We start from the raw sequence: 22,841 nt of genomic DNA on the forward strand, positions 1-22,841 counted from the left end.
TTATCAGTTCCATCTGTTTCATCCATTCTTATCAATGCTTACATAAATATCTGAAGAGAATGATAAAAAAAACTTGGAGCTGCCAAGATAAGGAGATTACTTCAAATGAGTTTTTGTCGTATCTGAAATTATTTTCCACTGCTTTATAGATACTCCATGTTTGGGAAAAATCATTATGAACAGCTTCGTTTGTTTTTTTCCGTGAACCAGGCTAAGACTTTTCCTGTACTCTTGCAAAAATCTATAATGTGATATTTTACAATATTGAATTTTGGGGCTACCGGAAGGTTTCGGTAGACCAACTTTCACAAAAAAAGACCTATGCACTCATCCATGAGTTCATCACCAAAACAATATCTCATCATAGCATCCGTATTATCCAAAACCATTAGCTGATGATCAAAATTGCATCCTTCCAAAACTACACGTTTATCAAGCATCTACAATGGCGACAAGCGAATCCAAATTGCGCATGATGAGTCGCATTTGCAGCAGCCACAGGATTTCAAGTGTTATTAAGTTATTAAGTGTGTCATAGCTGATTTGAGACCGGGGTGGATAGTTTGACGGTCTGTATGTTTCATAAGTTTAGCCAATTTTAGCGTATGTAACATAACAAAAATATAGTGTAAAGTTATGCACATACTGACCTTATTAACACTCGCATTAAGATCTTTCTTAAAGCTGAGTTCATCTTCGTGAGAGATTTTTTACCATATTTACATCTCTTTGATGGATTTTCAGTAGGCCGATTGACAGCACATCCCGCCCCTGCTGCCACCCTGCTCATGCCGTTGATCACATTTCATAAAGGAAGTGTAAAAGAGAAAGAGATATCGCAACAAATTCTCTCTATCATACCTGTTTTCTAAGACATGGAGTGGGAGTTGTTCCACCAACGACCCGATGAGACAGCTTATAGAAGTTAAATACATTCAAATTCATATCCCTGTTCATTTGGTTTTTGCTTGATTTCGTTGAACTTCGATGAAATTCTTCAATTTTTTCTGATGTTCTTAGAACTTTTTTTAAGCTCTCAGAACGTCTCTGAGTCTTGTGAGTCGTAGAACTTATCAGAAGGACATTGAACTCCCCTGAAGCTCACAAAACGTCCCTGAAGTTGGCAGAACTTTCCTGAAGTTTATAGAGCTTCTCTGAAGATTGAAGCACATCTTTTTCTGAACTGAGATCAATAAACTTCTCTGAAGGTTGTTAAACTTCTCTGATTCTTTTGAGGAACGTCTTTAACTTTTCTTAAATTCACTACAGTTCCCTATAGTTCGCAGAATTTCCTAGAAAGTCGCTGAGCCTTCCTGAAAGTTACCTTAGACAAAATATGGGAACTGCAATGAAGTTCTAGCAATTCTGTAGTAATTAAAGGTTACCTAAACTCACTGGGCAAGAGCAGCTAATATCATGTGAGTTTCATTCCTGTATTATCGGCATTATCTGTTAACCGATTTTCAAACAACTTCTTCATTGGTTCCAGAAATCCAAACTAATTTTCTATCCCTCAGGGTTGTAAATGCCACCTTCGTCACCAGCTGAGTACGGGACACAAACATTTCAGATACCTACTAACTCCTTTATTGAACTCTGATAAAAATCTTTCAACGAACGTCGCTACTAAAGTGACGTGATTTTTTTTTGACAGAATCGCTTTTCGAAGCACAACAAGCGAACTCTCTATTTTCTTCGAGAGATTCAAAAAACACTCGAAACAGGCAGAAAATCAATGCCTACTACGATTACGTGGCTACTTGGACTGTCCTGCTTGTTTATTTCTCTTTTACTCTTATGAGGGAAGAGACATTAAACAAGAAGTTGTTCTAGCAACAAATATTAATTGATTTTGCGCAAAGTCGACGTAATCAATACGCATCTTGCTTGAGAGTCAAAGAGAACTCTTTAATGCCATTTGGATTTATTCAATCAACTTTTGAACCTGATTTAACTGCATTTGTTCAATTCGCAATAGTTTGTATCGTCAATAGTCCAATATATGCCTTCGTTATCGGCGTTGTAAACTTCAAAACACCTTTTCTCAAAAAACCCAAGATGAAATATTTTCAAACCATCACATAGTTGATTGTTAGGATCAATACTAACATCATAGAAGTAACTCTAAGACCACTGGGTCCCGAAGAAAATCATTATTATTTTTGGCTCACTCAGTACCAGAACAACGGTCCCAAGCAGTCCTGTTCTATTTTAATAAAACACACTAGATTTAGTTTAGTAACACTCAAATAGTCTCTTTATTCACTAGCGAACTGTACTCTTCGATACGCAGTAGAGTTATCAATGAATCAACAAAAGCATGAATGAAGTGAGAGGCAAGAGAATGAATGACAACCCAGAAGGGGTGCACATACTCTGTAGGGATGTTCAAGTAATGCAACATCCTCCCTGTTTCAACAAAACATCACTTGTACTCAATAACATAGTCCATCAGCTTCTCTGGAATACGAGACACCCGTTTCGGACGACTGTTGATGGAACTGGATGCTGAATTCAAATTCTCCTTAGGCTTCGGTGACTGACACATACGAGGCGCTGCGATCGGTAGAATCGGCGAAGTCGAAACTGGCACCACTGCCTGAGCTGGTGACTTGTTGTGAGAATTCTGGGTGAGAACTGATTGAGAACTGTCAACTGGATAACTGCAATTTTCTTCTTCGTTTTCTCCCTCCGATGGCTTTGGAACTGTGTTTGTTGTTAAATTTTCTGCCGACGATTCGGGTTCCTTACGCGGCTTCAAGTGAATCAAACTCCGACGATAGTTGCTGCCATTCACATTCACGGTGTAAGACCGATCACTGAGGCGATTGGCAACGGTTCCCGGCGTCCACTGTTTTGAAATTTCCGGATTCATCTGCACATAAACGGGTGATCCAGTCTGTAGGTCAGGTAGGTTTCTTGTTTTTCTGTCGTAATTCAATTTAATCTTCCTTCTGTTCTCCTCGATTGCTTCAGGAACATGTTCGACAACTTTCGGCATAAGATTCGCCCCGGATGTTGGTATTCCACAACGTGTAGAACGAGAAAACAAACGAGCAGCAGGACTAGAGCCAATCTTATTCGGGATGTTCCTCCAATGCAAAAGTGCATACCAGAAGTCCGTTCCGGTTTCCTCCGATTTCTTCAGTAAGCGCTTTGCAATCTTCACGGCTGCCTCCGATTTCCCGTTAGCCTGCTGATGATGAGGAGCCGAAGTGATGTGTTTGATGTCCCATTCCGTTGCAAACTTCCTCATTTTCTGGTTGAGGAAGTTCGTTCCATTGTCGGTCAACAAGGTTTGTGGTTTTCCATGTCGAGCGAAATTTCTACTGCAAGCTGCTATAACCGATTCCGGTGTCAGATCCTTTAGGATATCCACCTCAAAGAAATCTGAATAGTGGTCGACGGTGACCAGGAACTTCTGATTGCGACCACGGAACTCACTGAAGAAAACATCCATCGAGATCAACTGGAACGGATACAGGGGAATTTGATGACTCATCATGGGTGGATTCGGCTGCGACGAAGCAAATTTTGCGCAAACCGGACAACCTTTCACGACATCCTTGATTTGACTGCTCATGCTCATGCAAACCGACAGGTTTGCTCTAGCCAACTTGAGAGTCGCTTCACTCCCATTGTGACTAACGTGACACTTTTCGATCATCTCTCTTCGCAAAGCATGTGGAACAAGAATGCGATCATGTCGAAAAACGATTCCATCCTGTACTGATATCTCATCCCGATACCCGAAATACACACGGAGTCCATCTGGTACTTTATCAGCCGTTCCAGGCCAACCTTGCTGAACAAAAGTGATGATGCTCTGCATACAAGGATCCCTCACCGTTTCATCCATGATCTCGTTCAGGCAACTGTCCGATATGTTAAGAAACTTCGTAAGCTCCAACCCTTCGACATCATCAAACACTTTGTAAATGTGCATCTTGTTATATTCGTCTTTCACTGCCTTGTCATCGAACGGTGCACGGGATAGCGCATCAGCCACAACATTTTCCTTTCCTGTGACGAACTCAATTACCAAATTGTAACGTTGTAGGTTGAGCAGCATATGTTGCAATCTTCTTGGAGCAGACAACAAAGGCTTCCGGAAAATGCTGATCAAGGGCTTATGATCGGTCTTCACAATCGTTTTCGGATTTCCAACCACAAGTTGGTCGAAACGAACACACGCAAACAGAATCGCCAACAGCTCCTTCTCAATCTGCGCGTAGTTTCGTTCAGTCGCAGTCAACGTCCTTGAGGCATAGCCTATTATTCCTTCATCCTGGTAGACAGCAACTCCCAATCCAAAGCAACTTGCATCGCATTCAATGGTCAATGGTTTTCTTGGGTTATAGTACTGCAAGGTTCCAACGTCTGCAACCAAGCCCTTTACTCGGTTGAACTCTTCCACCTCAATATTCGTCCAGCGCCAGGGAACTTCATCTGAAATCAGCTTACGAAGGTTTGTCAGGTTGCTGCTAAGATTTGGAATAAATCTGCCCAAATAGTTCACCATTCCAATAAAACGGTGTATTTCCTTCCGGTTGAGAGGTGTAGGAAAATTTTGGATCGTAGCAACCTTCGACTCATCTGGTAGAAGACCTTTGCTTGACAGGACATGTCCGAAGAATTTCACAGACGTTTGGCAGAGCTTGAGCTTCGTTTTGTTCAGTTTTACGTTGTGCTCTTCCAGGCGAATTAGAAGATTCTTCAAGCATCTGTTGTGGTTAATGAGCGCTTCTTGCAAAGTTTCCCCAACTCCAAATATCAGCAAATCGTCTGCCAAACATTCGACTCCTTCGAGACCCTGGATAACCTCCTGCAGCTTCGTCTGGAAGATTTCAGGAGCTGATGCGATACCAAAAGGCAGCCTAGTCCAACGATACCGACCGAAAGGAGTCCAAAATGTTGTAAGCTTGCTGCTGGGTTCGTCGAGCTCTACGTGCCAAAACCCTTTCTTGGCGTCCGCAGTAGAAAACACCTTCGCCTTGCCCAGCTCAGGAAGAATTTCATCCAGTGTAGCAAACTGTAGGTTCGGTCTCTTCAGCGCCTTGTTGAGTGGAATAGGATCAAGACAGATTCTGATGCTTGAAGATTCCGGGTCACCCCGTTGCACAATCACAATGTTGCTGACCCAATCGGTATGCCTGGCTTCCTTCACGATCATTCCCTCCTTCTCCAATGATTCCAATTCGTTCTTCAACTTGCTTCTCAGGGCGATCGGAACACGACGAGGAGGTTGGATTGAAGGTGTAACAGAATGGTCTACCTCCAACGATACTTGACCTTCAAATTTTCCGTAACCAGAAAAGATTCCTTTGTGGCCTTGGATAATCTTCTCCGCTTCGATCCTGTGAACATTCAACAAGTTTGGCGAATTTGCTTCATCAGACTTACCGAATGTGACCGATTTGCAGAACTTGACGAAGCCCAGAACACGTGATGCCTTTGCCGACAGTAGGGGGCAATGGTCCACGTCCACAACTTGCAGAACCAATCGGTATCGACGCTTCATCCGACGGCACGGTATCTTCACTTCCCCAAGCACTTTGATGGGATTCCCACCGAAGCTTTGGAGCTTGTACGTCGACGGCATCATCTGCGGGGTTTCCTCTCCTGTGAGTTTGACCAACCAATTATGGCCAATCAGGCTGGTATTAGCTCCGGTGTCCACTTCGCAAATCACTGACTTCCACTTGTTATCAAAGTTGAGATCCAACTCAGCCATCACGCCACCTCCTTTCGATGAATTATCGAAAATCTTGCCGATTTCGTATTCGTCCTCGCTTGCTTCCGATGAACCTTCATTGCAAGAAAGTGCTTGCTCCTCCGAATCAGTGCTTTCGTCCTTCACCTCCTTCACCTTACGAGACTTCCTGTTCTGGAATCTGTTGCTGGCCTTGCATACCTTTCCGAAATGGTTCCTTCCGTTGCACCTATGGCACCGCTTACCAAGAGCGGGACAGGAACCTTTAGAGAAGTCATGACGGTCTCCGCAGAACTTGCACCGCTGTGATTGAGGCTTGGAACGGAACTTAGCTTTCGCGACTTTGTTCACCTCTACTTCCGGATAGAAAACTGAAAGTTCCTGGGACCGCTTAGTCGTGATCTCCTCCGCTCGACACATGTCTATCGCTTTCGTCAATGTTATGTCTGCAATGCTTAACATTTTTGATCGCATACTTGGCCACTTGTTGGACGTGACCACCTTATATGCGATAAGGTCCGTCTCTAGCACTCCGAGTTTAGCCATTTTTGCCAGAGTCTTGAGACGAGAGGCATAATCGTCGATTGATTCTCGAGTCTGCTGTGTCGTAGAGAAAAAGTCGAGCCGGTCCACTATGACATTCCTCTTCGCAACAACCTTCTCTCGTATGGCGGCCAATGTGGCCTCCGGATCTGCACCTTCCGCTGCTGTCAACTCGAAGTTGAAGTACTTTTTCCTTGCCGGCTCTCCTATGACCGACAGCAAGAAGCTTACCTTCTGTGGGTTTTCTTCTGGCGGCCACCGATCCATACCAATGGCCTTAGCGTAGTCTTTCCAGCTTTTCTCAAAAAAATCCATGTTTTCCTGCATGTCGCCTTCCACTGCTAGCGGCGATGGTTGCGGAACCTGCACATTCGACGCACTTGGCCGCTGCATCGCTTGAGCCTGATTCTGCGTCGCTTGCATTCCCTCCATCATCTTCGTAAACATCTGCATTTGTTGCTCCAACAACATTTTCATTTGATTTGCATCCATTTTTATGCGAATCACTCTTCACTCCCGATCCCGACCGAAAAATACAAAATGGCCGCTGACACGACGCGACTTGAGAACGATTTTCCCCGGACCGATTTCCCATTCGCGATTTCGATAATGACGCGAATTTTCACTTGAAGCACACGGTAACTTCTGACACCATGTTCTATTTTAATAAAACACACTAGATTTAGTTTAGTAACACTCAAATAGTCTCTTTATTCACTAGCGAACTGTACTCTTCGATACGCAGTAGAGTTATCAATGAATCAACAAAAGCATGAATGAAGTGAGAGGCAAGAGAATGAATGACAACCCAGAAGGGGTGCACATACTCTGTAGGGATGTTCAAGTAATGCAACAAGTCCCAAGCTATTTCACTCACCCCTGCATGTTCTGCATGAATCCACACACCCCTGATATTATTCTGCATGAATCCACAGACCGCCTTTCGTTGTGTACTGGAGAACACCTAAGAGGAAGAGGTGACAATTGGCTTCTTCCTCTTTTATTTATATCTCTATCTCTATCTTTATCTATCTCTATCTCTATCTTACGCACATGAAATCGTCCAATCAGGAGCTGGTTCACGTTTGACAGAAAAGTGGTTCATTTTCGCCCCCGTATTGTCACCTCTTCTCTTAGGAGAACACCACCACTCGCCCCGCAATGATTGAATAAACACCGTTTGGTGAGATCGGATGGAATTCAACTTTGAAATCTGTGCTAAGGAAATCGCTTTTCACAGGCAATCGGTGACAATTTAATTATCAAAGCAACAGTTGCACATTCGTGCAATTTTCAATAGTGACATTTTGAAAAATGATAAAGTCTTAATTTAACAGATGCGTAGAAATATATCTGATCGATTGGTGATAGAATTATTGAAATTGTTCTAGGGGCAGCTGAGTTATTAGCGTTCAAAATCTTGGTTTTCACAAAGTGTACCCATATAGAAATCACAGACGTAGTCCTACGTCAAAAAACATCATACCTGATTGAGTATTCACAATAACAACTTGTGGCGATGATCCACAAGCTCCATTTACCTTATCGTAGAGTTGCTCAATGTGTACGATTTGAATTGAGTTTTCGGGTATACCGTTGTTTGATGCACATGGGACAGTTGCCCACTCCTGGAGCAGTTGCTCAATAGATTTTTTGTGGCTATATGTGAGTGTGGCCTGCGGGGGTGGTGCCGACGACGTCGGTTCAACCAACAATCAATATGAAACTAACGATTTTAAATTGGCTCACCACTTTAGTAGCCTATTGGTCCCAAGCAAACGATTAACGTACCCTATTCTAGTTGAAATTCTATTACTACACTATGTTTGTTTTGATTCGCTATGAAAGTTTGACAGATAACATCAGGGGTGTGTGGATTCATGCAGAACATGCAGGGGTGAGTGAAATAGCTTGGGACTGCTTGGGACCGTTGTTCTGGTACTGAGTGAGCCAAAAATAATAATGATTTTCTTCGGGACCCAGTGGTCTTAGAGTTACCTCTATGGTTCAACCATGTCAATTTCTTCTGCACCGACATTATTCTCAAAATTGTAATCTGGAACCATTATCATTTCTGAGCATTATGGCTCCCACTGCAGGTCAATTGGTTTCTCACTTTTTGCATTCTTTCCTTTTCATTGTGCTGGGTTTTCCGACAGTTCTTACTGCAATGAAAATAATATAGGTTATGTAATTGGATTCGGTTGAACGACAAATATCAGTACCATTTTTTTTAAATTGTGCCCGAAAACTCGGTAAGTATCAGTTTAATCAATGCAGTGGATTTAATTGATAAATTGGATATCATGGGAAAAGTGGCAACATGTAAATCAAACAGTGTTTTACTTGATTTAATGATATCAGATGCGCTAATAATTTGAGGCTATAATTACCTTCAATTCTGGAAGGTAATGCTGCTTAAGCACGCGTTTTTTGGCAACATTCAATCGTTTACGACCCATTTTATGTATTCCAACGATTTACACCCGAGTATTTTAAACAATGCACAGTAAATAAAACAACAACAATTTCGCGACGACAGCACCAACAACTCTCAAGTTCCCGACGGAAAGCGAACAGACAATGACAGTTGATAACCAAGAATAATTCATCAATGACGTATAGGGATAGCAGATAGCCAAATATCTTTGTATTAGTGAGCCAAAAAATCTGAAACGCGCGCAGTGACGTCACTGTTTGCAAGGGCAACATATACTGATAACAGCAATTTTTAAAATAACCCCGCATAAACAATAACCATAAGAAGCGCCTAACCACCAATTCGGGATATCATCCCAACTTTATGTGGGATAGTCGTACCATCTATGATATCGTTAGAGTATGGTACCCGTTTATTAGGGACGAACATTCTGGATGGCTCGAGTGACACTTGCCTTTGATAAAAAACACGTCTACTGAGGATTCATATTTCTAAAAAAGTCATCTATCAATGAAACAGTCATTGGTCGTCATTGAAAAGCAATGCAACTATGTTCTGTCAATCTAATTGAAACTTTTATTGGTTCTGTTGTCTTGTGAATTTTAGGTATAACGGCCTCTTTTCTGATTTTGATCTCTCAATCTATGGAATATACACGAAAACTATGCATGAACGAAATTTTAAGAACAGTTTGAGGAACATTATGCCGTAGAATACACATTTTTATATCATATGGGTGGAAAGTTCGTAGAGCAAATACTTTAAAATTCTTCACTTTTTAAGATATCTTCGAGCATGAAACTAAGTCAACCTTCAATAAAACCACTTTGAATAGTCAACCTATGGTCACAAAGTTGATAGATAATACATTAAGCTTTGCTATGAAAGTTGTTACAGCAGTTTTCGTTGTTTCAGTCTCGAGATACAAATATTATAAGCCGTAAATTAACTTAAAAACATAAAATTAACTTGAAGCACCTCTAAATCATCACCGATTTTGCTGAAAATTTGCACAGAAGTGCAAATTAACATGACAAACAGTAATCTCGGTTGACCCGTTCCATTCCAAACATTTCTGTTAAAATGAACAGGTCTACATGCCATATACTGTCAAGCATTATTTGGAAAAACTTAACGAGTAAAATATTTAACGTGTGGGCAAACAGTGCGATATCAGCTTTACGATGGAATTGAAACTCGTAGGCCGAGTTCTGGAATCAAGAATCAATGTCCGATTTTTAACAATTTCTGTACAATTTGTGACTCTTTATCAAATCTAACCGTAAACGGTATGCAAAGGTAAATGCATATAGAAGTAATCTTTGATAGAAACATTCAATTGTTTGTTCAAACTCGTTAAAAAAGAGAGGTAAATAAACCGCGGGTTGTGCATAGTAGGACGGAAATTAGATCAAAAACTCTATTAGTGGTGCGTACTCTAACATTAGGGACTGTTCTGCGCTTATGTAGCTAGTTTTTTTTTCCGGTTGCGTGGTTGATTTTGACATATGTTATGTTCTAAAGTGCGAGTAGGTATCACTAAAATATGCTTTCCTACTTGTTTGCTTGTTTCTATGTTTCCGGAATTCATGCCTTTTATCTTGATCAGAATTAGGGCATAGAAGTTGGTTGAGCTCAGTCACAAACATCTGTTTGGAAAGTTCGTGCGTGTTTTGGAAGGATGTCCCATATTACGTTGTATACCAACCGTCGAAGTCCGCCTGGCAGGGCCGTTGAAATAACCGCTAAGATAATTGGTGTCGATTTAAAGATAAAACTGTTAGATTTGATCAAGCTGGAACACATGACGGAGGAATTTTCCAAGGTTGGTCGTCTCATTTTTCATCAGTTGAGTTTATCACGTTCTAACTTAATTTCTAGCTAAACCCTCAACTTACGATTCCAACAATCGTCGACAATGGAGTGCCCCTTTACGACAGCCATGCGATAATGATCTACTTGGTGTCAAAATACGCGCAAGATGACGACCTATATCCGAAAGACCTAATGATACAAGCACGCATAAATACATTGTTGCACTTCGAATCCGGTGTTTTGTATGCCCGTCTTCGTAGCACCGTGAAACCCATCCTCTACTTTGGTAGTTCAGTAGTTCCACACGAAAAGCTGAATGAGATCCATAGAGCGTACGATCTGCTGGAGGCAACGCTCCAATCGGACTACCTGGTTGGAAACACTCTAACACTGGCTGACATCAGCTGCAGTACCTCGCTGACCGTGCTGCACAGTGTGTTCCCGATCGATGCCAACAGGTGTCCGAAGTTGGTCGCATATCTGCAAAGATTGGAGGATAACATGCCCTACTACAAGGAATTCAAAGCGGACTGCTCTGAGGCAGCTTTTTTGATCAAGCAAAAGCTGTAGGGCACTAGGTTTATGTGTTTGTATCGTTAACTGATAAAGACAAAGTCATGCATATTTGCTTTAGAAAATGTAGAAATGATAACTTAGTGCCGAATGTTGCTCACCACGCTAGGAATGAATGTGAACAATCGCAAAAAAGGGTCAAATCTGATAAAACACAGAGAGTCTTGTTTGGTGTACTAATTCTGGAATTTAGTGGTTTGAAATGTCAGCGATGAACTAGTTTAACTAACACAATTTTAGAGATTTCGAAAACAAATGGATTGTTCAAGAATTGAGAAAACCGATCAGACTCGCTTTACATTTTTCAATTCGACGGTCATTATGCCAATCACCGTTGGGTTACAAGGCGAAAGTGAACGATCTCACTTGAAAACTGGCGGCCGAGCAAACCAGCAAAAGGAATTAACAGTGAATAATAAAATCTTTTGTTCACTCGGACCCTATACAACTAATAACCCAAGAAAAAAAAAGAAGAAAAATCTAAACAACTCTTTAATAAGGAAAATCCCCAAAGGCTTGGAAACCATAGTAATGAAATAAATAATAGTAAAGCGTGTCCAGAAATAAATTTTGTATCATCACACGAACGTTATAGGTTTAACGGAAATCCAAGCAAATCTTTTTCTCAACATTTATTTTCCTCAAGTAGAGGAAATGACCAATGAATCTAAGGTTGGACCCATCGCTAAAAATCTACTATTTATCAATTTTATCTAGATGATCTAGATCAATTTTTGATCGCTATTGAAATTTATTCGATTGCTGAATTTATGTATGGTACCAAATTAGGGACATTACATCCATTTTCCCTATGTTCCTTTAAACTTTTGCAATAATAGATTTAAATTTCACCCTCACGCCCAAACTTTCGGATATTTGCCTTGACTCCTGCCATCAAGGTTTGGAGAAGCTACTCTCCTCTGGTTTTGTAAGCTTTTGTCCACTTTTGCTTGAAGTTTTTAACCGATTTTGACTCTCCTCCCATTTTCCGACAATCAGCTTTCATTATTGCCCAAAATGTCTTGATCGGTCGGAGCTCTGGACAGTTTGAAGGATGAATATCACGAAGTACCACAATGACATTATTTTCCTCGTACCATTTCTTCGTCATTGTTAAGTAGTGGTAAGATGCCAAATCGGGCCATAAAAGAGTGTAACAAACGCCTCTCAGGTTTACTCTCTACTAAATTTCAAAGCAGCTGTCAGGAAGTGTCTACAAACGTTGTATAAGAGCTTTCACCAAAACAATAAAGCTTGACTTTAAATATGTATCTATAAACGTTGCATAAAAGTTGCTTCTACTCCTATACCGCGTATACATATAATGCTGTAGTTGAACAGGTTCTCCAAACCAGTGTAAACAAGAGTTTTACAGAAGTTGTAATAAACAAATTGTACAGTTATTATTCAGCATGCAGTTGAATAAAATCACAATGGAAGCGTTTCTTCAACAAGAAATTGATTTTGGGTAAACGTTTTACTGAATACGTTAGACAACAGCTTTGTGTTGCAGTTGTATAGGTTCTCCAAACAAGGGTTTTATAAAAGTTGTGGTGAACACATCGTGCAATTATTATTCAACATGCAGCTGAACAAAATCAAAACGAAAGCGTTTCTTCAACTGGAAATTGTTACTTGGGTCCGGCCAAAAAATCACACCAAACAGTAACTTTCTGGAGATGTATTGCCACTTGGTGGATCTCGTGTGGATTGGCCTTATCCCAAATTCGACAATTCTGCTTGTTCACATAGCCGTTCATCCAGAAATGGGCCTTGTCGCTGAAGAAGATTTTTCGGGCAAAATCGAGGTCTGCTTCCAACTGCTCCAAAACCCAATCAGCGAACACACGGCGGTGTCTATGATCGTTAAGCTTGAAGCCTGCGAGAGGCCCAGTTCTTGTGCGCGGCGCGGAATTGACGGTCGTGGGTTTTCCTGCACACTTTTGCCTACAGCGGCGATATTCTCGGCAGACCTTGCGTTCCGTTGAACGTTCACCGATCCAGTTCCCTCGAATTTGTTCACCACATTGCGAATACTCCTCTCGATAGGACGATTATTGCGACCGCAAAATGGGAGAAGCGCTGGGAACATTGCTCGCAAAGAACACTTACTTTGATAAAACAATATTATCATAGAGGTAACTCTAAGACTAGAAGCATGGACCCAAAGGTCAGGACCAATAGCGTGGAAGGAATTTATCGAAAAATCATAGTTCCCGGTAATAGAATGGAAGTGCACGCAGTAGTAGGTTTTTTAGATTTGTGGGTAGTTATATTTTTGAGTACATGGGGGAATGCTGTCAACAATGCTGTCGGTTTTTTTTACCAACAATAGCTGACGTTTTGTTTTAACCTAAATTTTTTCCTAACCTGAACTTCAGAGCTAGGATTAATGTCATTGTTGATGTTGATCAAAATGGAATCAGTTTTATCGCTGGGTCCAACTAGAAATCATGCAAGGCGGACCCAGGTACGATCCTTGTGTAACGAGGACCGAATGGACCAGATCCCGCCAGTCAGATGATTGTCCGCGGGAAGATAGTTCATAGGAGGATTGTCCGCATGAGGATTGTTTGAAGAGAATTGCCTGCTACCGACGAGTCAAGGAGTACGTGGAGGATGAAGATTATCCGGAACTCTGAAGCTCTTTATATGTTCCAGGGGGAACGATACATTCGGATGCATCCTGTATCCCCATCAAATTTATCCATAAAATTCTGCTTATATATCCATAACATCAGTCAGAACTTTTTTTCTCCAGACATCCTTATTCGATTTTTTGTCTATTGTTCAGTATATCCTGAATATCCCTGTTGATCCTTCTGTCTATTCCGAAAATTCTTTCAATTCCGCTCGCATGCCGTCACAGTGTTGCCATATCTTTTTTGAAGCAGCATGCATCAGTATGAGTGTCGTTCCTCGACGTTTTCCTTAAACGTCATTGATTGTCTCTGAAGATCTTTCCTGGAACTATCTTCCTGCGGACAATCGTCCAGTGGACAATCTTCCTCTGATCAATCTTCCTGCGGACCAGTGTTGGAAAAGTTCGCGATATTTCACGAAGTTCACCAAGGGAAAAGTTCGCGAGTCATAGGGAACTTTGATGAACTTTTCCATCACTGCTGCGGACAATTCTCTTCCTCCAAATAATCTTCGTGCGGACAATCATCTTTCGAACAATGCTTCTGCGGACAACCCTCTTTCGAACAATCTTCCTGTGGACAATCCTCCTACGGACAATCCTCTTCCGAACTATCTTCCTGCGGACAATCGTCCTGTGGACAATCTTCTTCTGAACAATCCTCCTGCGGACAATCCTCCTCCAAACAATCTTCCTGTCGACAATCTTCCTGCGGACAATTCTCCTGCGGACAATCCTTCTTCGAACAATCCTCTTTCGAACAATCCTCCCGCGGACAATCCTCTTCCTCCGGATAATCTTTCTCCTCGACTCGTCGGTAGCGGACAATATTGCTGCGGACAATCCTGCTGATAATCCTCCTTCGAACAATCCTCCTCCGAACAATCTTCCTGCGGACAATTCTCCTTCGTACAATCTTCTCCCGAACAATCTTCTTGCGGACAATCCTCCTCCGAACAATCCTTCGAACAATCCTTCGAACAACCTTCTCCCGAGCAAAATTCCTGTGGACAATCCTCCTTTGAACAATCTTCCTGCGGACAATCCTTATTCGAACAATCTTCCTGGGTACAATCGTTCTTCGAACAATCCTCCTGCGGACAATCCTCCTGGGGACAATCCAAATATATGATGTTCAAGGGCCCTGGAACTAATGAACAATTAGATTAGATAATTAACTATTTTAACTAGTTCCGCTTTTTTTTTGTTAGCATCCATGCCTCTCACGCCAAAGTCACGAGTTCAAATCTCAAAATGGCAAAACAAAATGAAACGTGCTAAGGGATATGACACACCTCAATCTGACTGCCACGGCAGCGGGTACCGCGCTTTTTTTTGCTGGCGCTTTTGCTGGCCTTTTGACACCTGTTCTGGTACAAATTGCTGTCTTTTGCTCTAGTACCGGGTGCACCAGGTACACTAAAAAAACAGCTAGGTGAACCAAAAAAATCGCGTGAAGGAGGTCCTTACCCGTTGGGTCCATGCTAGAAGGTCCCGAAATAACGTGCTCAACTTTTTGGCTCAGCTCTGGTTCTATCTTCGGTCCCAAGATAATCGATTCACCCCTCGAAACATAGGAAAAACCAATAACCCCTCATTTTATCTGTCAAACTTTCATAGCGAATCAAAGCAAACATTGCGTAGTACTAGAATTTCGACTAGAATATGGTACGTTAATCGTTTGCTTGGAACCAAAAGGCTAGTCAAGTAATGAGCCACTTTAAAATCGTTAGTTTCGTATTGATTGTTGATATTATCATTTGCACGTGCTGTTGGACGCTATAACCAAAGATAAATACATGGTAATTTGACAAGACACATTGAATGAATGACAGCTAATTTGACACTTGTAGCTTCAACAATATGGCCGCAATGAACTGGCAAAGTGAGGAAATCCCTATTGGAAAACCTTTTATAACGCAATTTTGTTGGCGGCTAAGTATGATCCCCAGTCCAATGTACGAATTTTTCGGATTAAAATATTTTTTTGATTTCCCTGGACATAGAGTATGATTGTACGTACCACACAATAATATTCACTAATGCAAACATGGTACAGGCTTTGAAAGTTCTTACTCAATAGCAGTGGAAGCGCTCAAGGAACAATAAGTTGTAAGTTGACGGACGTAATGTTTAAAAATTTGGTCCATGCAGGTTAATTATTTGATCTGGTCTTCTATTGCGGAAAACTTTCTTTCCCAAAAGATTCCTAAAGAGTGTGACGATAAAAATTGGTCGACTTAAACTTGACGCATTTATTTTAATCGAGCATTTAAAAAAACCTGAACACCCCTCATTGTGTAGGTGTGTGCATGCAGGCTGATGCCTCTATTTTGATTTTGACATTTCCGGAGAACTTTGAGATTTGGACGTAATTGCTTTTGTAAACAAACACGTCTATCGCCGATTAATCGTAAATTGAAACTTATTATCGCGAACAAACCATACTAAATGATAAAGGAATCATTTTTCTACCTGTTTGTGCCGTTAATTTTTTAGATTGAGCTTTAATTTGCGAGAAATTGGCGATTGACGTGTTTGTTTACAAAAGCAATTACGCCCTAATCTCAAAGTTCTCCGGATTTACTCTTCATTGATAACTGCAAGCAAGAGGAGCAACGCATCAAAATTTTGCAAGCGCATCGTGAAAATCCGAACTTGGCAGACTTCAAACAGCTTCCTGGGCAGGAGTTTTATACGGCAACTGGAAGGGGAAAGGTGGCAGACATCTTCAAGCATATGAAACTGTCAATGTTCGCTAAGAAATATCTGGTTTGGCAGGCTATCTGTACCTGTGGCTTGAAAAGTGACATTTTGATTGCAACTGGCACCGTCAACCAGGAAATTTACGTGAACAAGCCTAATAAAAATAACCATAAAAGAAAGCTTAACGACGTGTTCGGGGTATCATCCAAACCATTTGTCAGATAGTTTACCTATCCGGGATAAAGTTCGTTTATGGTATTTTTTTTATTAGGGAAGTGTCTGGAAAAACGTCTGCAGCCTTTCCTGAAGTAGCACGATTGTTCCATGCTGTTTTGGTCGGATTTGGCATCCTGCCATTACGGAAAAAGGCCATAGAGTGGTATGCCGCCTACAACGTGCAGGTGGTGCCCAAGGACAAGAGCCTTTCCAACACGCAAGAGCTCCGCCCAATCGAAAAATATTGGGCCATCGTCAAGCGGAACCTGAAGAAGACCCAAAACACTGTTGGAAACGAGAAGCAGTTTAAGGCAAAGTGGCGTGGCTGTACAGAATCTGATGGCAACCGTTGAACGAAAGGCCCAGCAATTCGGATTTGGTCAGCCGGAAGTTTAGCTGAATATATTTTTTCTGTATTTGATACTAATTAAACTTAAAAGGGATGAATAATTTGATTTTTTTAATTCTTGTTTGACCAAATTTTGATCGTAACACCCTTTATGTATAATATGGTATAATAGACGCATGCACGTATGGATTTGAGTTCACTCACTCGACAAAAAGTGACACAACAGCGGGGCCCTGTTTACTAAAAATGAACACATGAATAATACTCACGTAACATGTGCAGTGTTGGAAAAGTTCGCGATATTTCACGAAGTTCACCAAGGGAAAAGTTCGCGAGTCATAGGGAACTTTGATGAACTTTTCCATCACTGAACATGTGTCAATTTTTTTTCAGTAGATGAAAGTTCACCCGTGGTCTATGGAAGAATCTCACAAATGCCTCCAATATAAACAAAATTCCTTATTTTTATTTGTCGTTTTGTTGGCTGCAAGCTTCTGGCACTTGAAACACCTCAAGACATTTGAATTTAGTCCACCCTCGGCAACACGATCGGGTCGTCGTCGGTTCGATGGCTTGATAACTAATGCTTTTAGGTTCTGGATATCGTCGATGTAGATACACTTGCTGAGATTTATCTGGTCGATCTTTTACCACCGACAAACCGACACGAATGATCATACAAATTACAAAGAAATTTCTGATCAAAGCACAAAACTGACATCTGCCGCCGTGTTCGCGGAAAATATTTATCCTAGCCACGAACACGAGTACAAAATTTATGAGTTCGTTCGTGTCTAATCTATTTGGGACAAATTATGGATTCTCGATCAAGAGTTAAGTTTAAGTTTCATATCGGTTTGTCGGTGCTTTTACTGGACTTGGTTGGCCGTCTGCACCAGGAATTGTGTTGCTCATGAAGAAGAACAGCTTGAAGTCCGGTTTTGGTGGCGATCCAGAATCGGGTAATTGAATCCTGGTCCATCTATGAAAGTTTTTAAGCGCATCAGCAGCCAAGTATAAAAAACACCATCAGTTTTCCAAATTTTCCAACACGACGGAGAAGCAAACGTATCGTCCGTTCACGCACACAGCCTACTTTTTTTTTCTGAGATACATGATTCTTATATTTTTCTTTAAAAAGAATAGACTTAAACCAACAATCAATACGAAACTAACGATTTTAATTCGGCTCACTACTTGACTAGCCTATTCATAGAGGTAACTCTAAGACCACTGGGTCCCGAAGAAAATCATTATTATTTTTGGCTCACTCAGTACCAGAACAACGGTCCCAAGCAGTCCCAAGCTATTTCACTCACCCCTGCATGTTCTGCATGAATCCACACACCCCTGATGTTATCTGTCAAACTTTCATAGCGAATCAAAACAAACATAGTGTAGTAATAGAATTTCAACTAGAATAGGGTACGTTAATCGTTTGCTTGGGACCAATAGGCTACTAAAGTGGTGAGCCAATTTAAAATCGTTAGTTTCGTATTGATTGTTGGCCTACTGGTCCCAAGCAAACGATTAACGCATCCCATTCTAGTCGAAATTCTAGTACTGCGCAATGTTTGTTTTGATTCGCTATGAAAGTTTGACAGATAAAATGAGGGGTTATTGGTTTTTCCTATGTTTCGAGGGGTGAGATGAAAGTGTGTGTGTTCGAAATAAATATCGCTGTGCTCAGAAAAACGAAGCTCTTTCAGATGTTTTATAAAAACCGATATATTTTTCAAAATTAAAGAACCCAATTAATCAGGACCCGATTTGAAACCGATTGAGCACTGTGGAGCGAATATTGTAAAATTTTAATCAGTCTTATCAGCGTGTCTGATACTGGTATATTGAGATGTGTATATGGCCGGGACTATATTTATCTAGGTTTGAGATCTTCAACACATTTATTTGGCGCAGAATCTCTGTTAACTCTACTGATCTCTTAGTGTACGTTATCATTTTTTTTAAAGAAACTGAATCTTTTTTCGGAAGCTTTTCTTATTGGAAGCTGTCGTATATTTCGATAAATTTCCCAAGTCCGCTATTTTGATTCACATTCCTAGCTTTTGAGCTTCGTTTGGTTTTGTCAGAGATCTCGAAAACTTTCTAAGGATTGAGATACAAATTCTGAGCTCCAGACCGGGGATTTTCAAACGATATCTATCAATTTACTATTTTTATTATTAGCTTTCAGCCATTTAGTTGATAAACAAAATGAATACCCACTCGATCGTTTGATAAGCAACTGAAATCGCCACCGTCCGTTTGTTTGTACCTACAATAACAACAAACTTGCATATCATTCCGAAAGCCGGCTTTTGCTATAGGTATATGTTCATTGCTTGTATCGATGGCCATTAGGGTGGGTCAAGTTTGCGTAGTGGATCACAACCCCTTGTGCTCCCTACTGCGCTTTCAATCTGTATCGAAATCGCTAACTGTACCAAATTTTAACGAATTTGGATATGAACTGCATTCGCTGGAGAACTTTAAAGTTTATAGTGAACTGGAACAAAACTATTTATTTGCTTGTCATCTATTTAAAAAAAGCTGCTAAAATTTGAACTAGCATAAGATTTAGATTGGAACAACTATCCGGAGCAATTTTGTCCAAGACTGCATATCGATTCGACTTCTGAGTAAAAAGTTATTAATTTATTACTTCAGGCCTAGCTCTCCGCACACGCCTATAGGCGTACATCTGAGCTTATATGTCGATGCGGTGCACTTGGCCTAAAGTTATAAGTTAATAACAATTAAAGACATTAGGGACATTGACCTTATATTTTTTTTATCAAACAAAGTTAAATGAAAATTTACGAATTTTTCCAATTTATTCAAGTTTACTTAACTTACTAACGCAATAAAAATTAACGATTCGGTGTGTAGTATTCACAATCTAAGTCTCTGGTTTGGTCTAGATTGAGCAATTTTTGAATTCTACCCTTCATTTTCCTATACTAATTTTAAAGTTCTCCCGCGAATTCAGATCTTGAGTTAACTCAATCAAATTTGGCTCAATACAGATCGAACGACCTGCATGGGGTTGTAAAGTTGACTCACCCTAATGGCCATCCATATCACAGCTCAAACACAGACTAGGATGCTTTCGCATCTACTACAACCATGAGTAGGTGGCAACGGAGAAACCGGTCCGACAGAAAATATTCATTCTTTTTCGTGCCTTCCATCGATAGAGCGTAGACATTGTCTTCAGTTGCTTTTTATCCGTTTGTAAAGATTGGTGTATTTTTAGATTGAAAGATGGCTCCCGTTACATTGTACACCACTCGTCGTACTCCAGCCGGCAGAGCCGTGGAAATCACTGCAAAGCTGATTGGTGTGGATTTGTATGTTAAATTCATGGATCTGTCCAAGAAGGAGCATATGACAGCAGAATTTTTGAAGGTTCGTTAATTTATGATCTAAGTCACTTGGGTGTAGTTTAAACACTAACTTACTTTCCGCAATCAGTTAAATCCACAACATACAGTGCCAACCATCGTCGACAATGGAGTTCCATTGTACGACAGTCACGCAATCATCGTCTACTTGGTGTCAAAATATGCGAAAGATGACGCCCTGTATCCTAAAGACTTAGTGACGCAAGCACGCATCAATGCACTGCTGCACTTTGAATCTGGCATTCTGTTCGCCCGCCTTCGTGGCACTCTGGAACCGATCTTCTACCAAGGTTTTCCGGAGGTTCCTCAAGATAAGCTGAATGCCATCCATGGCGCGTACGACCTGCTGGAAACAACACTCCAATCGGACTACCTGGTCGGAAAAACTCTAACACTGGCCGACATTAGCTGCAGCACATCACTGTGCACACTGAACGCGCTGTTCCCGATCGATGCTAGCAAGTGTCCAAAATTGGTTGCATATCTACAACGATTAGAGCAAAATATGCCCAACTACAAAGAATTCAATTCCGATCGTGCTGCGGAAGCTCTGGACTTCTTCCAGCAAAAGTTGGAGGAAAACAAAAAGAAATAAATGAAACTAAATTTGGCAACACTGGTTGATAAAAAAATCTAAATAAAGAAAAAAAAAACAGTCTATGTTTGCACTTCGTCTTAATCAGTCGTGTTTGCTTTTAAAATTGTGAAAATGATAACAAGTAGATTATTGCCGAATTTCTCTCGTCTCGTTGGACTGCGATCCGTCGCCTCACAGGGGATGGCTGCAAACAAGCGCGTTAAGCTTTTCACCAATCCCATTAGCCCTCCTGGGCGATCTGTGGAACTTACGGCGAAAGCGATTAATCTGGACATCGAGGTCATATCGATCGATCTGCTGGGGAACGATACTCTGAAAGCGGAGTACCTCAGCAAGAATCCTCAGCACACGATCCCAATGATCGACGACGATGGAAAGTTCATTTGGGACAGCCAAGCGATCAATGTCTACCTGACAACGGTTTACGCAAACAGTGAAGATCTCTATCCGAGTGATCCCTTCGCGAGGGCTAAGGTGAATGCCGGGTTGCATTTCAACTCCGGAGTGCTGTTCAGCCGATTGAAGCTGTTGATCGTGAGTGTTCTTCATTGTTGTTTGGACTAAACTTAATCGACGATTTCAATTCACAAAGTCACCGGTGATTCGCGGTCTGAAGACGGAACTGGATCCGGTGAATGTGGACTACTTCAACACAGGACTTCAGTTGCTGGAGGATACACTGCAAGCGAATTACTACACCGGAGATCGGATGACCCTGGCCGATCTGAGTTGCGTTTCGTCCGTTTCCAGCTTCGATGCTATTTTACCGATCAGTCGCGAAAGGTAAGTGGATTTTCGATTACATAATTGTGCTCACGCGTCATTTGGTTTTGTTGCTTATTTACATTGTAGATTTCCCAAAACGTTTGACTGGCTGAGACGGATGGAACAGCTACCGTACTATCGGGAAGCTAATGGAGAAGGGGCACGGAAGCTGTCTAAAATTGTGGAGAGCATTTTGAAGTAGAGCGACACGGGTGCGATTCGTATGAATTGTCAATCATGCCAGTGATATGTTTTACGGACGAAGAAGTGGAACAGATGCATTTACTGTTATTTGAATAAAATGTTGTTATTTTCAAAAGTGCTTTAATCTAAAACAACTTGATCAGTACCCAATCAACTCAAATGAAGGGTTGCCATATTTTATCATGACAGATGAGCGGTTGCTTATGCATTTTGTAGGTGGTTTTCTTTGTTGAAACCTCTAGCATTTTATATTTGATTGAATTTAATTCAACTGATTAACCCTTCTTAAGGAGATGATTCTGACATCGTTGGGACCGCTGCGCACACATTTTTACATGCCAGGCACTTAGGCACATAGGCACATTCCAAATAAAGTTTACCGGAAAGTATCAAATCTTCTTAGGCAGACAAGCGATATGCGAAAGTTGAATTAGACTTATTATCTAACTAGCGGCTTAAACTTATTTTTCGTCACATAATAGTCGAACTCATAGCTTACCTCATTTAATCTTCTGATGAATCTTTGTAACGGATGATTTTCATCGAAGACTGTTCGGTGCCTCGGAATCCACAGAAGCTATCGTTGTAGGAACATCAAAGTTTACTTGTTGCAGAAGATGTACTCAGTCCAAGTGGTTACTTAATTTATCGAGATCGAGCATTCCAATTCAAAATATTTAATGATTTAAAATCCTTTGCTCGATTTCAAAGTCATGGCGATATTATTCGCAAATTTTACTCCAGTTTGAATAATAGCATCAATCGTGGAGCTAGTTTTCAGCATATCAGTAATCGTGTCAATTAATGAATTCTGTAAAAAATCAATTTTAGGAGCAGTCAAAATTATCGAAATTTCTGTCAGAATTATGATGGC

At 41.0% G+C, this 22,841-nt stretch overlaps 4 protein-coding genes across 4 annotated transcripts; 3 read left to right on the plus strand and 1 right to left on the minus strand.

The window, feature by feature from the left end:
* Nucleotides 1-10,377: 10,377 nt before the first annotated feature.
* Nucleotides 10,378-11,081, plus strand: LOC135697933 (glutathione S-transferase 1-like). Its single transcript, XM_065217794.1, has 2 exons — nucleotides 10,378-10,521; nucleotides 10,578-11,081. Exons 1-2 carry the CDS (start codon nucleotides 10,378-10,380, stop codon nucleotides 11,079-11,081), a joined length of 648 nt encoding a protein of 215 aa, XP_065073866.1.
* Nucleotides 11,082-14,314: 3,233 nt separating this feature from the next.
* On the minus strand, nucleotides 14,315-15,208 carry LOC135697934 (keratin-associated protein 4-9-like). Its single transcript, XM_065217795.1, has 3 exons — nucleotides 15,196-15,208; nucleotides 14,594-14,869; nucleotides 14,315-14,535 (listed from the first exon to the last, which is right to left on the minus strand). Exons 1-3 carry the CDS (start codon nucleotides 15,206-15,208, stop codon nucleotides 14,315-14,317), a joined length of 510 nt encoding a protein of 169 aa, XP_065073867.1.
* Nucleotides 15,209-20,232: 5,024 nt separating this feature from the next.
* Nucleotides 20,233-21,069, plus strand: LOC135697949 (glutathione S-transferase 1-like). The gene is made up of 2 exons (XM_065217805.1): nucleotides 20,233-20,404; nucleotides 20,471-21,069. Exons 1-2 carry the CDS (start codon nucleotides 20,261-20,263, stop codon nucleotides 20,993-20,995), a joined length of 669 nt encoding a protein of 222 aa, XP_065073877.1. The 5' UTR covers nucleotides 20,233-20,260; the 3' UTR covers nucleotides 20,996-21,069.
* Nucleotides 21,070-21,091: 22 nt separating this feature from the next.
* LOC135697948 (glutathione S-transferase 1-like) lies at nucleotides 21,092-22,084 on the plus strand. The gene is made up of 3 exons (XM_065217804.1): nucleotides 21,092-21,532; nucleotides 21,591-21,781; nucleotides 21,851-22,084. The coding sequence occupies exons 1-3, from the start codon at nucleotides 21,110-21,112 to the stop codon at nucleotides 21,963-21,965; spliced, it is 729 nt and encodes a 242-aa protein (XP_065073876.1). The 5' UTR covers nucleotides 21,092-21,109; the 3' UTR covers nucleotides 21,966-22,084.
* The last annotated feature ends 757 nt before the right edge of the window (nucleotides 22,085-22,841 follow it).

Source organism: Ochlerotatus camptorhynchus, unplaced genomic scaffold (genome assembly GCF_037179485.1).
Source record: "Ochlerotatus camptorhynchus isolate MF236.1 unplaced genomic scaffold, CSIRO-AGI_Acam_v1.1 ptg000080l, whole genome shotgun sequence".
NCBI lineage: Eukaryota > Metazoa > Arthropoda > Insecta > Diptera > Culicidae > Ochlerotatus > Ochlerotatus camptorhynchus.

Bases quoted from the DNA above. Each gene is read 5' to 3' on its own strand.
- LOC135697933 (XM_065217794.1), top strand. From the start codon at position 10,378: ATGTCCCATATTACGTTGTATACCAACCGTCGAAGTCCGCCTGGCAGG. The intron at 10,522-10,577 runs GTTGGTCGTCTC...CTTAATTTCTAG, and splicing joins TGACGGAGGAATTTTCCAAG to CTAAACCCTCAACTTACGAT.
- LOC135697934 (XM_065217795.1), bottom strand. The intron at 14,536-14,593 runs GTTCGAAGGAGG...GCTACCGACGAG, and splicing joins AGATTGTTCGGAGGAGGATT to TCGAGGAGAAAGATTATCCG.
- LOC135697949 (XM_065217805.1), top strand. From the start codon at position 20,261: ATGGCTCCCGTTACATTGTACACCACTCGTCGTACTCCAGCCGGCAGA. The intron at 20,405-20,470 runs GTTCGTTAATTT...TTCCGCAATCAG, and splicing joins TGACAGCAGAATTTTTGAAG to TTAAATCCACAACATACAGT.
- LOC135697948 (XM_065217804.1), top strand. From the start codon at position 21,110: ATGATAACAAGTAGATTATTGCCGAATTTCTCTCGTCTCGTTGGACTG. The intron at 21,533-21,590 runs GTGAGTGTTCTT...CAATTCACAAAG, and splicing joins GCCGATTGAAGCTGTTGATC to TCACCGGTGATTCGCGGTCT. The intron at 21,782-21,850 runs GTAAGTGGATTT...TTTACATTGTAG, and splicing joins TTACCGATCAGTCGCGAAAG to ATTTCCCAAAACGTTTGACT.